Source organism: Hypomesus transpacificus, chromosome 2 (genome assembly GCF_021917145.1).
Source record: "Hypomesus transpacificus isolate Combined female chromosome 2, fHypTra1, whole genome shotgun sequence".
Lineage (NCBI taxonomy): Eukaryota > Metazoa > Chordata > Actinopteri > Osmeriformes > Osmeridae > Hypomesus > Hypomesus transpacificus.
Window position 1 is genome coordinate 16,489,028 of NC_061061.1, and position 15,879 is coordinate 16,504,906.

Here is a 15,879-nt window from a genome sequence, read left to right on the forward strand (position 1 = left end):
TTTATCCAAATGCACATGTTGTTTTCTGGGTGTTTTTTATCCTTCAATTATTTACAAGTAAAACTAAATCAAAAAGAGGGATTGGTAGGGACATTCTGAAGTAGTCGGTTCAATTAACGTGAACAAACCGACAGAATGTGTTCACACAATACACCAGATAAACTGAACAAGGCTCATATTGAATGTTTCTGATAAAAGCTACATTTTTCTTGAGCACAAAAAAAAAGACTTCAAAAATAATTAGCAACCATTTGTCAGTCAGACTAAACCATTTGTGAAATAAGCTAAGCTCTGCCTTGGATGTGTCAGCGTATCGTGTGTTTTATTTAGATTTACCTGAAACCTGAAAAGGGAGGGATAAGAGTGCAAACATACGTGGAAGAGCTAATATTGAGCGTCAACATGAGCTACACCAAGTACTACACTAGTGTGAGGTTCACATTCCAAACAGAGATTGGACATAATGGTTTCTGTCGATGTTTGCAGAGCTAGTCACTGTGTTAAACAGAATACTTCAGTGGTAGTTGTTGACTGCCTTACTCCTGTATACATTTTCATCTGGATCAATAAAGTTAATTGATTTAAACATTTACACCTGGTGCGAAGTTGGAAGCTGTGAAATCTGTGACTGAACTCAAAGCAACAATTTGGTGACTGTTTGGTCAGTCAAGGACATCACTACTGTAGAGTGACCTCAATTAAGAATTGTTGTTGATGAGTAAACATTCAAATACAGATATTGCTCTGACATCATTAATAAACACTAACACAGCTACAGTTCACACAGAATGCAGTCATATTTGTATGTCAATTTCACAGTCAAATTTTACAAACATAATACTGTCCCACAGACCCCTTGAGTACGTATATACGAAACCTAACCATGAAGGGGCATGTGGTGTTTCATGAAAGGCAAAACGTGCATTTCCACCCTATGCCTCTCCCTTCATGATAACGACACACGTCACAACAGGAGTCATGAACACTTCACCACATCTCTACACCCCAAAACCAAACTTCTCCCTTTTGACTTTACAAGGTATTCCGGCAGGCAGACCCTTGGTCCTTTCGCAACGCCTTAACACCACAAAATGGACTTCCCTGTGACCTATCAAGTCCCGTTAAAATGATGACGTCACTGCAGGTATAACAGAGGAGTGCACTCCCATTTGGCGATTTCTTCAAGGGCGCCCAGAATAATCGGACACCTTATTGGAGGCAGGGATCAACCCAAGCAGGTAAGAAGTTTCAGACGACTTAAATTACAATCACTTGGATTACGGAAATATATCAACAGTCGTATCTCATTTCCTCTCATCCACTCGATTTCCCTGTTGTTATCCCTATCCCTTTCCTTCATCTCTCTCTCACCTCATTTCCAAAATGTTCAGTTTTCTCCCTAATTTCTCGTCACTACTTCTTCCCCTCTTCTACCTTCCTTCTCTTCACTATAATCCTTCTACCACCCTCCCTCTTCCCCAGTCATGTCGTATCAGACAGAAGTGATCAGCTCCCAGCCACAGGTCACTGTTACAAGCTACACCATCTCCTCCAACACTGCCGAATGGAGCTCCAATGTGTGTGACTGCTGTGAGGACTGCGGTATCTGTAAGTGTGTATATGTGTGTGTGCGTGTAGGGTGAAGTGCCATGCCCAAGGACACAACGTCATTTGGCACGGCCGGAATTCAAACCGGCAACCTTCTGATTACAAGTCCGATTACCTAACCGCTCAGCCACCTGACTCCCTGTGATACGCTGATACGTCTTTCTCTCTCCTGCGCAGGCATCTGCGGGACATTCATTCCCTGCATCCTGGCCTGTAAGGTGTCTCAGGATCACGGAGACAGCTGCTGCCTGCCCTTCCTCCCTGGAGCCATGATAGCCCTGAGGACCAGCATCCGCAGCAAACACCACATCTCCGTAAGTCACGTCCCCCTCAGCAGTCCCAGCCCTAAGGTTTGGGTCACACCAGACGGGGGGGGAAACCGCCACTTAACATAGTCAGCGCCATTGTGATTGTGATTGGTGAGTTTATGAGCGTGGGAACAGTTTCATTACTTTTTAGATTGTGATTGAATGAGAGGGAGACCACTTATGCTGCGGTCAAAAGTCAAATAAAGAATTGTCTAATCAGCTGCAACCGTCATAAACTGTCACGTGCTGATCCCCAGGGCTCCGTGTGTGATGACTGGGTCGTCATGTCCTGCCTGCCTCTCTGTGGACTATGTCAGATGGCTCGAGAGCAGAAGTCTAGAGGATGATTGGTCGGAGGCCTGGGACAAGATAGGATTTAGAGACCGTCAAGCATCCATTGGAGGCTGAGGAACACCATGTGTCTCATGGCACTTGTGGTCTGGTCTGGTCTGTCTGTAAGGGGAAATTCTGGGTGAAGTTGCACATCCGCAAAACAAGACCACATGCAGTCAGTGTTGTTTCATCATAGGCCGCAAAAACCCTATGAATTTATAATACATGGAAAATTTACAAATGTATTAAGTGAGACGAGGAGAAATTGCAAGTTTGAAGAACAAATAAGTACGTGTGGAATTATCAGTAGGAAAGCAACTTGAAAAATAAAAGATTGCCAGTAGAAATCAGACTTCAACTGTCCCATTAGAAAATGTCTTAGTAATTTTGATGACTACACTAATCACATGTTTATTGTTACCTAAACCATGTCACATTGAGACAATATATGTTTAAATTAAATGTAATTAAATAAATGTTCTTTGGTGAAAATACGATGATAGTTATCATTCAAATCCAACTGCTTTTTTTCTTATACAATAAGTTTCAGTTTTAAATGCTCCTATTCTCTGTAAATGACACAGTTCCCTCTCCTGTGATTATTGCTTGTTATTTGCCCATCTTCCTCTTTTTATTGCTGCAAAACCTTGTTTGCCACGGATAAGGAAAGAGACGAGCTTCAGGATTATGTCGGAAAGGACCAACAACAGGAGACAACTTGAGGTACGGCTCTTCAGAAACATAATTTATCTTCATATCTTTATGGACAAATACTTTTTTTCTAGGTCAATTAACACTTGAACTGATCATAAAATGGATCATGACTAGAGATACACATGAACACAAATACATTGTACATAAGGAAACATGAAATATTGTAATTGAAACAGCTTTCTAAGGCAATTACAAATTAATCTCTTAGAGGAATGCCTATCAATTGTTAATTTGTGGTCAATTAGCGAACAATAACAAAATATGTAAAAAAAAAATATGTTACATAATTGTAAGATGTTGTACTGACTAGTCATTGAAAATATTATTGTGTTTAATACCTACACTTTTTACTTTCTCTCTCAGAAGACATTGCCACTGTCTACTGCTCATCAGCTCAGGAGAGACATAAAAAGCAACAAACTCCTTATTATAGCCAAGGTTGCGCAAACACAATATCTCTGGGTTCAAGACCCATGTCAGTTCAGTTCATGAAGTTCATTCATGAATGAATGAAGTTTTTTGTTGTTAATTTTAGCACATTATTTTCTTGACCACGATTTAACTGTTTGTCACTCAACCAAGATGAAGCGTTCTACAAGCCAGATGATTGCATTAGTGGGAGTTGGACTTTCCCTTGTGCAGTTTACACTGTCTTATAGTTACAGAAATTGCATCGAGGACCCAAACTCATCCCGTCAAAACTTCAGTTGCACCCGACGCTGGGTGGGGAACATCTTTGAGGACATTGTAGTTGACATTCCCCCCTCTGCCACCACACTAACAATCTCCTACAACAAATTTAAAAACATACCTGACAACACCTTTGCTCACCTTCCTAACCTCACAACCCTCGAGATAAATGACAACTACCAATTAAGTACCATTGGCGAGCAGGCCTTTCACAACCTGGATCATCTTCAAAGCCTTAACCTATCCTGTAACGATCTGTCACAGCTCAACAGTTTAGTGTTTCAAAATCTTTCTAATCTCACTTTTCTCTCCCTGTCTAATAACAAACTAAAGGGGCTTAAAAAAAACATATTCTCTCGATTGACCAATTTGGACACACTAATATTAAGGAAAAACCATCTGTCCAATTTCTCAGAAGTTGCTGAATCTGTGACTCACCTGCATAAATTAAAGAAACTTGACCTGTGCTTTAATGAACTAACGTCTATAAGGCATTCTACAGTCACAAGTTTACCCAAGAGCCTCACAACCCTATATCTCTGTAGGAACCAACTATACACATTATCTTGTGCAAAGACATTCCTTGGAAACATCAACCTGTTGGATCTTTCCTATAATGAACAGCTCAAATCTACAGCTTTTAAAAATGTGGATCTTAGGCATATTAATTATCTGCGTTTACGTTCAACTAATGTCACAATTATGAACCTGTTGAAAGTCAGTAATGTCAGAGCAAATCAAATAGACTTTTCTGGTACAGGCTTGAGCAGCAATTCACAGCTGGAGGAATTCTGTAAGCTGTTAAGAAGTAAGGTCAAACATGTCAAGAAGATGATGCTTGGAAACAATGGGATCAGGACTTTGTGGGAAAACACGTTGTCCAGCTGTCCACCAATTACCATTACCTTGGACCTTTCCAGTAACTGCCTGAGGAATATAAGCTGTCTGAAATTTCTTAAAGGACAGGACCAAATACAGAGCTTCAGTGTTGAACATAACCATCTCACTACCCTAAGGTCGTGCAAACGAATGCACCCCTCTCTAAAAAATATGAAAGAAATAAGCTATCGATACAATCGCATACTGAAGGTAAATGACTTTGCTTTTCACCAAACCCCAAATATAAAGACTTTAGAGCTCAACATAAACACAATTGCCTATCTTGACCGTAAGGCTCTAAAGGGGCTGAAAACCCTTGAAACACTTCGTTTGGACAACAACCTCTTAACAGATCTGTTTAATGACACCTTTGAAGATCTGCTTAGCCTACAAACTCTGAATCTTCGTAACAACCGCATAGCTGTTATTTTTGACAGAACGTTTTTTTCCCTGACAAACCTCACAACCTTAGATCTTGGGGGGAACAAAATCAGTCAGTTTCAGAAGTTGGCCCTAGAAGGACTCAAAAGTCTGAAAAAACTCTACCTGGATGGCAATAATTTAAAGCAGATAGACAGCACTCAATTCAGAGCGTTTCAAGACACACTTCAAGTGCTCGACCTACAAAGGAATCTGATTAGATACCTCTCTGAATGTGTTCATTCTCCATTTGTGAACTTAACCAAGCTCCGGGATCTGAAACTGGATGGTCAGATGCCCTATGGCATCACCTTGTTACCTCATGCTTTCTTTCGTGGCCTGAGTTCCCTGACGGCCCTCTACCTTACTAATAATCATATCAACAACTTTGCAACAGATGCTTTCGATGATCTGACAGGCTTAAATTTCCTCACGTTGGACAACTCTTGTGCAGGGGTGGTGCTGCTGCAACCAGGCGTCTTCAAAAACCTGCGTAACTTGCGCAAGCTGATAGCCGAGAACATGGGCATCCAGAACTTTTCCAAAGAGGTTTTTGGGAATTTGACATCTTTGCAGGTCTTGCAGCTCAACCATAACGTGATGCCGACCTTAGACGTGGATGTACTGGAGGCACTGCCAAAGCTGCGATACCTGGACATACGTAACATCCCTTTCAGCTGTACCTGCCCCAACAATAACCTGCAGAACTGGACAGTACAAAATACACAAGTTCAGATAGTTTACCTCTACAATTTGACCTGCCCAGAAGAGACAAATATCCACTTTGTCAACTTTGACACCAAGGTTTGCTTCATTGACCTCGGGCAGTATCTCTTCATGAGCACGTACATTGTGATTATTCTAACAATGCTCATCCCTATCCTTTACACCAAGCTGTATTGGAAAATGAAGTACAGCTACTATGTGTTCAGGTCCTGGTTTAGCGAAAGCTGGCGCCGACTAAGGGAGGAAGAGGAAGTGTATGAATATGATGCATTCATCTCTTATAACTCTGCAGATGAGTCATGGGTGCTGGAACATCTGCTGCCGAATTTGGAGGGGAACGGGTCCAATTTTAAACTGTGTCTGCATCACCGTGACTTTGAGCTGGGTCGTTATATCGTCGACAACATTGTCTCTGCTGTATACGGCAGTCGCAAGACTATCTGTGTGGTCAGCAAGGACTTCCTTCGCAGTGAGTGGTGCTCACTAGAGATCCAGCTGGCTAGTTACAGGCTGTTCCATGACCTTCGAGATGTCCTCCTTCTGGTATTCCTCGAGCCCATCCCTGAAAGACAGCTGTCTGCCTACCACCGCATGAGAAAGGTCATGCTGAAGAAAACCTACCTTCAGTGGCCTGAGGCAGACTGCAGTGACCCAGTGCAAGCCCAGGAGCTGTTCTGGAACCATCTGAGGAGAGCTCTCAGTACTGGGAGTAGCAGGGTTGAGGAACTGGGGGAGAAGTGGAGAGAGGATAAGAATGCCACGTAACACAGTGAGAATTATGAAGAAAATGAAACCATGGATGATGAAAGACAACACCTGCTGCCTTGATGGAGCACCTGTTTTCGGTCCCTAAGGACTTGATCAGCACAGCAACAACCTAAAATGTGACCCTAAGGCATTATAGTCACAATATTAACCATTTACAAATGAGCTTGTAATCAATGTAATTTACTCCCTTGGCAATGACAGAAAAGAAAGATCAAAGATGATGTATTTCACTCGTTTTATTACAGATGATATACATGTGCTAAGTGTGTCTGGTAATCTGAGTAATTCCAGTAGGTTCAGGAGGCAAAAAAGACAGGCATTGAATGCTTTAAAGTTTCCTTTGAATTCACATGCATTTAAGCTCAGCGACAAAAAAATGCCTGACCCACTATTACTACTTAAAATGTACATTTCCTCTTCTCTCCACAACGTAAAACTCACACTTTTTTTCTTTAACATGTTTCTATGACATTAAAACAATATTCTGATACTAAATATAGTCATAATTGTGTTTTCAATGTCGACTGTTGTTTACTACATATTACAAAGATGAAAAATACTTTGGCCTTCAAATCATCTCTGCATACTTCATCACATGAACACAGGGTGTATTGTTATCTGTAAACAATAAGTTTTGATGGTATATTCCCTCACAATATAAAATGGTTTAGGCACTGGGCACAGGTTTGTCTGTGGGTGGGTCTAGTGGATGTGGAATCAGTACAGTCTCATTGGGGGAAAGGACCATTTTTCTGGACTGGGGAAGGCTGGCAGGAAGGCCCTGGAAGGGGACAGGCCTCTCTCCAGCATGTGGGACGGAGGGTAATAGGCCATGTCGGGACAGTGGGACACGGGTGTGGGGCTGGGTGGGGGTCGGTTGAAGCGGTAGAAAGGGTGGAGCTGGCGATTCTCTGACGAATGTTGAGGTGGAGCAGATGAGGAAGAAGAGGAAGGACGTAAACGGCTCCTGTCAAGTTCAAAAGGATCTCGACGCCGCAGATGTTTAGGATCGCCCTCTGGTGTCCACATACGGTTCTGCACGAAAGACTGCCTGCTCCTGTCATGCAACTGAAGCCCACCACCTCTCTCTATCGCTGTTCCTGTTTGGTTGGAAAAGCTTAAACCCGGGTCATACCTCCAGTTATCAAAGCAATCCTCCCTCAGTGTCTCTCTCGCTCCCCTCGTCAAGTGTTCGTCCCAGGGGCGAGGAGGACAAGCTTGCCCCCCCCGCTGTGTGGCGGAGGGAGGATCAAACATGTGGTGGGGCGACGACGCACCAGATGGCAGGATGTCCATTTGAAAACTGGAGGAGGCGGGCGGTCTGAATAACTCCCCAAAAAGATCTCCCACATGCTCCACAGTATGGTTGGTGGCCCATGGAACAGACTGAAATCACACAAATAGGAAAGCAATGGTCGGTTCCCATACATTATCTATCGAAATTCAACACCAAAAGTTTAAGTCAGAGATACTTGCACAGAGCAGGAAAGAAAACAACACTGTTGTATGTGTGGGATTTATGCAGACAGATTTCATGTAGACATTTAAATCTGTTATATCCTGACAAATCATCGGGGGCTGAGCACCCTGAATGTTCCTGCTCTCACCGTGCCCTGGCCCCGCTGTGACTGTCCATCCATCTGTGACTGAGGTGGAGAGACCCTGAGGGGACACAGCTGTTTCCTCCTCCTCTTGAGCCCTGGTGGTCTCTGTGGCTCCAGACTGGAGGACTGCTCCATGCCTGTCTCTGCGGAACCAGACGGACCTGTGGTTAGCAGAACACATAGAATATATATTTTTGTTTAAAGGAGTAGTAGCAGCAGTGGTACTACGGTAATTTGTAGTTAAACTACTAGTAGCAGTAGTCAGGCAGTGAGTTAATGTGTTTTGGGAGAGTGGCGTTGAAAGTTACATTTACATTTCGTCAATTAGCAGACGCTCTTATCCAGAGCGACTTACAGTAAGTACAGGGACATTCCCCTGAGGCAAGCAGGGTGAAGTGCCTTGCCCAAGGACACAACATCTTTTGGGACGGCCGGGAATCGAACTGGCAGATTACTTTATCTGAATCCTTCAGATTACTAGCCCGATTCCCTAACCGCTCAGCCACCTGACTCGCTGATATCCCTACCTTCCCACCTGACTGGGTAGGGATGTTTTGGTTAGAAAAATTGCGTACCTACCCAGCCTTTAATATCCAGTAGATCATACACACATTTGATAACTGGGCCAGTGCCTCACCTGCTGGTTGGGTCCCACTGACCCGATCAACAGCAGGGGGTCTGCTGCTCAGGCCCTGGGGCGCCCGGACGGGCCTGGTACCGAAGCTGAGACGCCGCTGCACCTTGAGGAGGTTCTCCTGGAGCTGAGGGCCATGCCTGTCCCTGAGGGCCTGCAGAAGCACCTCCCTGCTCTCCACCAGCAAGTGTCTCCGACTGAGAAGGGGCAGCTCCAGAGACCTGCAGAGACGAGCCGCCACCGCGCTCACAGGGTTGGGCCTGCGCGCTTGATCTGTCTGCTGGGGGTCTAAGCTCGCACTGACCCGGGTGTCTAAGGAGGCCTGGGCTGGTTGGGGGCTGGGGCTGCCTGACTGTGTGCAAGGCTGTAGATATCCAATGTTTTGAGGGGTCTCCTTCTGACTGAGGGCATTCACTTGTGTGTCCTTGAGCCTTGAGTTTTCTTTCTGCCCTTTGAGGGGAAGTAGATATTTGAACACAGTTTCAGGAACCACGTGCCTTCCCTCTTTGCTTTCAACTGCCGGTTTGTGGAAGGGGCTGTCTGTTGATGAGAGTAGAGCAATGTCGCAGTCTGATGACGTCGCAGGGCCCTGTTGTCTCTGACCTGGAGTGATGCCGGATCCATAGCTGTTAGAACGGCTGGCTAAATTCCCCTCCTCTTCTACAGAAACCTGAATACATGTATTATTGTTTGGTACAATTCCATGTGCATCCCCACCTGAGCAAGCTGTGATGTCCAATGTAGATTTGCAGTTGCTCCTGACTTTTGTACTAGTTGTGGCCCTTTCGGTCTTCCTGTTATCTGAAGCTTTATCGGTTTTGCAAACACCAACTTCTTCTGTGTTGCAAACTGGCCCAGGAGAGGAGGGGAAAATGGGAGAGTTCAGAGCAGGAGGTAGAGGTGCGCTGTGGTTCTTCTTCCCTCCCCAACGCCGCCCAGTTTCCAGCTTCCTCTGCTCACCCAGCAAGCGCTCGATGTCAATGGACTTCACCTCATGGTTGAACAGGCCGTGGTGCCCAGTGAGACGGCTGTCTGTGATGATGCTAGGCTCCTGCGCGGAGGGGAAGACTCGGGCAAACGGGGCGTCTTTTCGTGAAGGAGGGCAAGTGATGCTTTGACAGCAGCCATGACAGTGGTCCCTCTCTTTATGGTTTTGGTGAAGACGGTGGTGTTGCGATATTTTCTTTGATCCTTCTCCCTCGCATCCTCGTACATGGTTCCTTTCCTTGCGTGTTTTCAGTCTTTTGACTTTGTGCTTTTGGCTATGTTTGGCATCTGTGTGGCCTGTGCAACATGTGTATTTTGAGGTGCATCTCATAATTGGGCTACAGCTTTTTCCTGAAGTCTTCTGGTGCTTTCTGAAGATATGAAGTATATTCTGCTTGTCAGTTAAGACTTTCCCATGTGAGTTGCTCATCATTAGGTGGATGACAACTGGCAATAGATAGATGGAAGAAATAGCACAGCATTAACAAATTTGTTTGAATAATTTGTAGTTATTCTTGGGAATTACATTTATAAGCGAATATATATATAGCACAGAAATCAAGATACTGTAGCTTGCTTCCTTACTATTCTTCCAGACATTAGATTTTCAGAGGCGATAGAAATCATGGTAAAATGATACCAGTATTTTTTCACACTTAAAATAAGCATCTACCATTAGCGGTTGGATCGATCTCAATGTCCGACGTGGTGTTAGCTTAGCATTATGCTAGAAACACTACAGCACTGTGCTTCTAGCGCTAGAACCTATGTCGCTTTGGATAAACCGTTTGCTAAATGAATCAAATTAAAATTATTTAAAGGATACTTTAACAGTAGTTCACTGAACTGTAGTCTAACTTCTTACTCACGGTCATTTGACTACTGTAGTTGCTGTAGTCTCGATCATTAGTCACCCAGCTAGCCTAATTAACTCAATTGGCGCAGGTGCAAAACAATTTGCTACAGTAATTACTGTAGAATAGCCAATATTAGACACGCCGCAAGTACCGCACAGTACAGTGGTGCGTAGTCCAGTAGTAGCTTGTTGATGAAAATGTCAAAACATTCAACCTATTTCGTTACATGTGGTTTCTGAATTCACCCAACATTATACGGATATACCTAATTGACGTTGCTAGCTATAGATGACAAGCAAAAATGAAACGATACAATAAACGAAGTCCTGGGGTCGTGCTAAACAATGAAACATTGATTTTCGTTTGAATTGTCGGTTGCGGGGCAACATTCAGTTCGCTCTCTTCCTAGCAACTTTGGTTGATCAACTAGAGCCAGGAGGGGGATAAGCGTGAGTTGTTTTGGCGTACTATTAGACCACTACATTCATTTGACTGGATTATTTAAATGCAAACGTTAAAAAGGGGGTTAGTCTGACAAAAATCACTCAACATCTTTAAATCCTAGTTCAGTAATGTCATACACTCCCCAGTTTATTTTATTTTCATCTCTTAAATTTGGTTGGGGATTTATAACTTAATCATTAGGCCAGTTTGCTCTCATGGAGAAGTAATTAAAGAAGATTCCCATACAAGCCTGCGCCATAGTGTAAATGGTGGGGCACCAGCAGACAGCAGACTCGTGAGGAGCGTGTGTTAGTACCGCCCTTTCAGCTCGGCAGTCTATGAATGGACGAGTCCAAGACGGACCTCTTTAATATTTATGTAGCTATCAGATAATTTAAACTTGTCGGTCCTATTGTATTGCACATAAACATCAATTAAATTGATTACTGACATATATATACAAACATGAAATCCTTCAAAGGGAAACCTTCGTCAGTAGACATAAGCTAAAAAAAATGTTCGAACTGGCCAACTCCCCCACTTTGGTTAATGGTAAATTCGGCCCTGAAATGATTTTTTACTTTCAGGAACTACTGAAAAATAAACCAAGCTCGACAAGGTAGTGCGTTCATTTACTTGTTTTGAAACAAATGAAACCGTTTATTAATTATGGTTGTTTCACCCATGCATCCAACGGCTAGTGCACGTCTTACGTTTGCATTTTGCATTGTCAGGCTACTCGCTAAAGCAGAGCAGTTCTACTGGCATCCTCACATGGCAAAGGGATCGTTAGCTTGATCGCTAGTTAGCTAGCTCTCAATGCCACAATCCACAACGTTAGGCTAACTGTCCAGTTTCCTTGCATTTACCAGTGCTTTTCATGTATAAAACCCATGGATGATTTACGTAGTCCATTAACTACTACGTAAACCACGATGTGCACACAGCCGGGCAAACACGGCTATCTTTGTTTTTCTTTTCAGTAACCAAAGATGAGCGCAGGAGAATGTAACCCCGCCGCCACACCCACCTCTTGTGTGGACGTGCAAGGAGATGGACGATGGATGTCTTTGGTGTGTTGTTTATCTGGTCTTAAGATACGTCTTAACCATATTATCTAAAGTAGTCCCTTATTACAGCTCAGGACATCTCCTCAATTAGGCTACCTACAATTTCATATATGTTGTGACATATATTTGTTTTTGTCTGAATTCCTTGCAATAGACAATATGACTTGTGTAATTTGTTATTTGAATCAAGTAATCGTCCATTTTCACCATTTTTACCTGGAGGTAGAGAGCATGCTTTAACAACCACTGGTACTTGTTTGTAAACTCGCATGCATACGATACTGTAGATATTGATTTTAATCTGCTGATTGTTGCAATTGCCAGTTTTTAGATGTATTAACATACCTGTTGTTCATGTTCATAGCACAATCGCTTTGTTTCGGACAGCAAGGGCAAGGAACCTGACGTCCTGTTTGTTGGGGACTCTCTTGTACAGCTTTTGCACCAATTTGAGGTAATATACAGTACATGTTCATTGACTGTATTCCAATTTTCAATCTAAACCTCGTTCCCAGGTCAATTATCTACATTTCAAACCAAAGGGCTCCCACTCCTATATGGTTCAAACATGTTGTGAGGCTCTTTTTGTACATGTGGAGAAAGCCAGACTCTTTACATTTGTGAAAACTTTGAAGTTGTCTTTTGATGTTTTATTACATGTAGTCTAATATTAATTACTATTAATACGATATCCGTCAATCTGGTTCAAATGATTTGAAATTATGTGTCCTTGTTTTTGTCAGGTGTGGAGAAAGTTGTTTTCTCCCCTCCACACTCTAAACTTTGGTGTAGGCGGTGATGCCACACAGCACGTCTTATGGAGGCTGGGCAATGGAGAGTTGGACCACATCAGCCCGAAGGTATGCATAGGGGAGTCAGATGGCTGAGCGGTGAGGGAGTCGGGCTAGTAATCAGAAGGTTGCTGGATCGATTCCCCGCCGTGCCACATGATGTTGTGTCCTTGGGCAAGGCACTTCACCCTACTTGCCTTGCCTACTTGACTAGATGTGAATGTAGTGGTGACAACCTCAACTTAGCATGTCCCTAGACCAAAAAACATTGTAATCATTAGTCCACATGCTTTGTAATCAAGGATCATTTTCATTTTAGTAATGAAATTGCCAGCTTTACTACTATGGTGTTCTTTGCTGTTTATTCATAGGTTGTGGTTCTGTGGGTGGGCACCAACAACCATGGCCACACTGCAGAGCAGGTCTGTGGAGGCATCATGGCTATTGTCCAGCTCATCAAGAACAAGCTGCCCAATGCCCACACCCTCGTTCTGGTAGGTTTGTGACCCTGCTGTCTGTCTTGTCCTTTTGCTCTGTGGATTTTGTGAGCTCGGATAGTTTTCAGATTGTGGTTGCTATTCATAAAATTTGAAAAAAAAAATGTTGACAGTTTGTTTATAGCTGTCCGATACTGTCTGCTCTCAGTATTCGTCGGTCACGTCCTGTCAGTCTAATCTTTCATTGTCACCCACAGGGATTGCTACCCAGGGGTCGGTTGTCCAACCCTCTGCGAGAGAAGAACAGCCTGGTTAACCAGCTAGTCCAGGAGGGTGTGTCTTCACTCCCCCACGCCTCCTTTCTCAACGTGGACCCCGGCTTTGTGCTGTCAGACGGAAGCATCTCCCACCAGGATATGTACGACTACCTCCACCTCACACCCAAGGCCTACCACGCCGTGTGCACGCCCCTACATGCACACGTCAAGACCCTGCTGGAGAGACCGGCAGAGAACTGAAGACCCCCCCCCCCCCGCCTTACACTTGATACCCACTTTCCAGAACATACACACTACTGTAGTCTCCCCCCTTTCCCTCCCCCTGCCCTTCAGTCCTGAGGAATGTGATGGTGTACAGTTTTTGGTCCCAGCAACACACTGTTAAGATCGATGTTCCTTGTTTTAACTCGATCGACAAGGCCCTGGGGGTTTCCTCCAGAGATCAGTGCTGTGCTGATCAGCGCTGTTCAGTGCTGTGCTGATCAGTGCTGTGCTGATTAGTGCAGTGCTGATTAGTGCTGTGCTGATCAGTGCTGTGCTGATCAGTGCTGTTCAGTGCTGTGCTGATTAGTGCTGTGCTGATCAGTGCTGTGCTGATCAGTGCTGTTCAGTGCTGTGCTGATTAGTGCTGTGCTGATTAGTGCTGTGCTGATCAGTGCTGTGCTGATCAGTGCTGTGCTGATCAGTGCTGTGCTGATTAGTGCTGTGCTGATCAGTGCTGTGCTGTGCTGATCAGTGCTGTGCTGATTAGTGCTGTGCTGTACCAAAAACATGCCTCTTGCTCTCCTTCCCCAAGGCCAGGCTTGTTCACCACTGTGCTGCTCTTCATGGGACCGTTACTTTCGATCAAATTGTAGAAGCTCTGAAATAAGCTCCTGTTGTTTTGCTTGTCAGTAACAGCTGATGTTTTTTTTCTTAGGTTACTGGTAGAAGATATTAGAATTTGTCAAAGAAATTATGATCTCATCGCTATCCCATAAAATAGTTTTATTCCATTATATTCACATTTCTTGTATATTATCTTTTTCCTCCCTGTTTTGGACTTCTGTCAGTTTTGTTAAGTAAATGTTATTTTTGGTTAAGGCAGAGACTGAACGCCAAAAGGATGCCACAATGTCATTGAATAGGGCAATGCTTCACTCTTTTGACAGTGATTATACCTGTCTCGTACTTGTTTATGCTTTTTCAGCCGTTTGTATCGAACCTTGCCATTTGTTTTGATTCTGTTTGCAATCTGGGACGAATGTGTCTGTACAAGATTGTGTTGATAGTATGTTGCTTCATGAAGAGAAAAGGTATGATTTTTTGTGTGTTACATTTCCCTGTAAGACTGTATGTTAAGTGCTTCTGTGGGCCTATCAGGGCCCATCTTGCTTGATAAGCGAGGTGTTGCCTCATTTCAACAACAGTTATGTGAGTAGAGCTGTGATGGCTGTGATGGCAAAACATTAAAATGATCTGAAAGTTTAGCACGTGTGGAAAGCTTTTTTGGGGGTTTCTTGTTCATGTGTGGTCTGGTGGCCTAATTTTGTTTTGTGGATGTTAGAGATGGGAGAGGAGATATATCATGTTTGTCTCCTTATCACTATTTAGTTTAGTTTTACATGGTTGCCCACTTATGCCAAAGCACTGCAGCAGAGAAAAGTACACGGTTGAAGACCTCTATTCAAAATAGATTGATGGTCATTGCTGAATAAGATGATTATCATATTCTGCAGAAATATCTCATGAAAGATAAGATGTATTTTAATCATGACCAATTTGTATCAAAGTTGTTTACTGACAGATTCGTGATTTGGGTTTGTGAGTTTGGGAAATGTGAATATTAAGCCATAATAGTTCAATCTAATACTAAAGCTCTTGCATAGGTTTAGTGGGCCTACTCCTCAGAATCAAATCAAATTTATTTGTATAGCCCTTTTTACACGCAAGCATGTCAGTCAGTGCCTTGAATTAGTAGCAAAACTGTAATAGCTGCAAGGCATGTCCTTGTGATTCTTTGGTGAGCAAAACCTTGGGAGTGCAGTGAATTGAACTTTATAACAGAAGAGCTAAAAAAAGACAATTTTGCCTGGGAGAGACTTATCCATAGGGTAGCTACAAAACTTCAGTGTGTTCAGTTCAGTTCCCTCAAACCTGTGGGTTCAGCATGAGCAAGAAGACAACCAACGTAAAAAAAACTTATGGCATTCTTTATCAGTACTGGTGTTAACACATTTAAAATATCTACAAAGAGTATGTTTTATGCTTATAAGCACGTTAGCTTGTTTAGGTGACAAGGTCTTTCATATCTCCCCGCAGGGACCTTGGTACGGTTTGTTGTCAGTTTCT

General features: G+C 43.4%; 3 protein-coding genes across 5 annotated transcripts; all 3 read left to right on the plus strand.

Moving 5' to 3' along the window:
- Nucleotides 1–1,154: 1,154 nt before the first annotated feature.
- On the plus strand, nucleotides 1,155–2,686 carry cnfn (cornifelin). 2 transcript variants are annotated; one of them, XM_047040628.1, is made up of 4 exons: nucleotides 1,155–1,238; nucleotides 1,392–1,608; nucleotides 1,786–1,922; nucleotides 2,174–2,686. In XM_047040628.1, the coding sequence occupies exons 2-4, from the start codon at nucleotides 1,485–1,487 to the stop codon at nucleotides 2,261–2,263; spliced, it is 351 nt and encodes a 116-aa protein (XP_046896584.1). In that variant the 5' UTR covers nucleotides 1,155–1,238; nucleotides 1,392–1,484; the 3' UTR covers nucleotides 2,264–2,686. The 2 variants fall into 2 exon arrangements, with proteins under 2 accessions (XP_046896584.1, XP_046896591.1); XM_047040635.1 differs by having other exon boundaries at nucleotides 1,180–1,238; nucleotides 1,483–1,608.
- A 188-nt stretch (nucleotides 2,687–2,874) lies between these two features.
- On the plus strand, nucleotides 2,875–7,765 carry tlr21 (toll-like receptor 21). Of its 2 annotated transcripts, none has more exons than XM_047040278.1 (2): nucleotides 2,875–2,972; nucleotides 3,327–7,763. In XM_047040278.1, the coding sequence occupies exon 2, from the start codon at nucleotides 3,546–3,548 to the stop codon at nucleotides 6,441–6,443; it is 2,898 nt and encodes a 965-aa protein (XP_046896234.1). In that variant the 5' UTR covers nucleotides 2,875–2,972; nucleotides 3,327–3,545; the 3' UTR covers nucleotides 6,444–7,763. The 2 variants fall into 2 exon arrangements, with proteins under 2 accessions (XP_046896234.1, XP_046896238.1); XM_047040282.1 differs by having other exon boundaries at nucleotides 2,913–2,972; nucleotides 3,330–7,765.
- Nucleotides 7,766–11,524: 3,759 nt separating this feature from the next.
- On the plus strand, nucleotides 11,525–15,017 carry pafah1b3. Its single transcript, XM_047040595.1, has 6 exons — nucleotides 11,525–11,591; nucleotides 11,956–12,045; nucleotides 12,407–12,496; nucleotides 12,786–12,902; nucleotides 13,205–13,327; nucleotides 13,528–15,017. Exons 2-6 carry the CDS (start codon nucleotides 11,965–11,967, stop codon nucleotides 13,786–13,788), a joined length of 672 nt encoding a protein of 223 aa, XP_046896551.1. The 5' UTR covers nucleotides 11,525–11,591; nucleotides 11,956–11,964; the 3' UTR covers nucleotides 13,789–15,017.
- Nucleotides 15,018–15,879: the final 862 nt, after the last annotated feature.

Bases quoted from the DNA above. Each gene is read 5' to 3' on its own strand.
- pafah1b3 (XM_047040595.1), top strand. From the start codon at position 11,965: ATGAGCGCAGGAGAATGTAACCCCGCCGCCACACCCACCTCTTGTGTG. The intron at 12,046-12,406 runs GTGTGTTGTTTA...TCATGTTCATAG, and splicing joins ATGGACGATGGATGTCTTTG to CACAATCGCTTTGTTTCGGA. The intron at 12,497-12,785 runs GTAATATACAGT...TGTTTTTGTCAG, and splicing joins AGCTTTTGCACCAATTTGAG to GTGTGGAGAAAGTTGTTTTC.
- cnfn (XM_047040628.1), top strand. From the start codon at position 1,485: ATGTCGTATCAGACAGAAGTGATCAGCTCCCAGCCACAGGTCACTGTT. The intron at 1,609-1,785 runs GTAAGTGTGTAT...TCTCCTGCGCAG, and splicing joins CTGTGAGGACTGCGGTATCT to GCATCTGCGGGACATTCATT. The intron at 1,923-2,173 runs GTAAGTCACGTC...GCTGATCCCCAG, and splicing joins GCAGCAAACACCACATCTCC to GGCTCCGTGTGTGATGACTG.
- tlr21 (XM_047040278.1), top strand. From the start codon at position 3,546: ATGAAGCGTTCTACAAGCCAGATGATTGCATTAGTGGGAGTTGGACTT.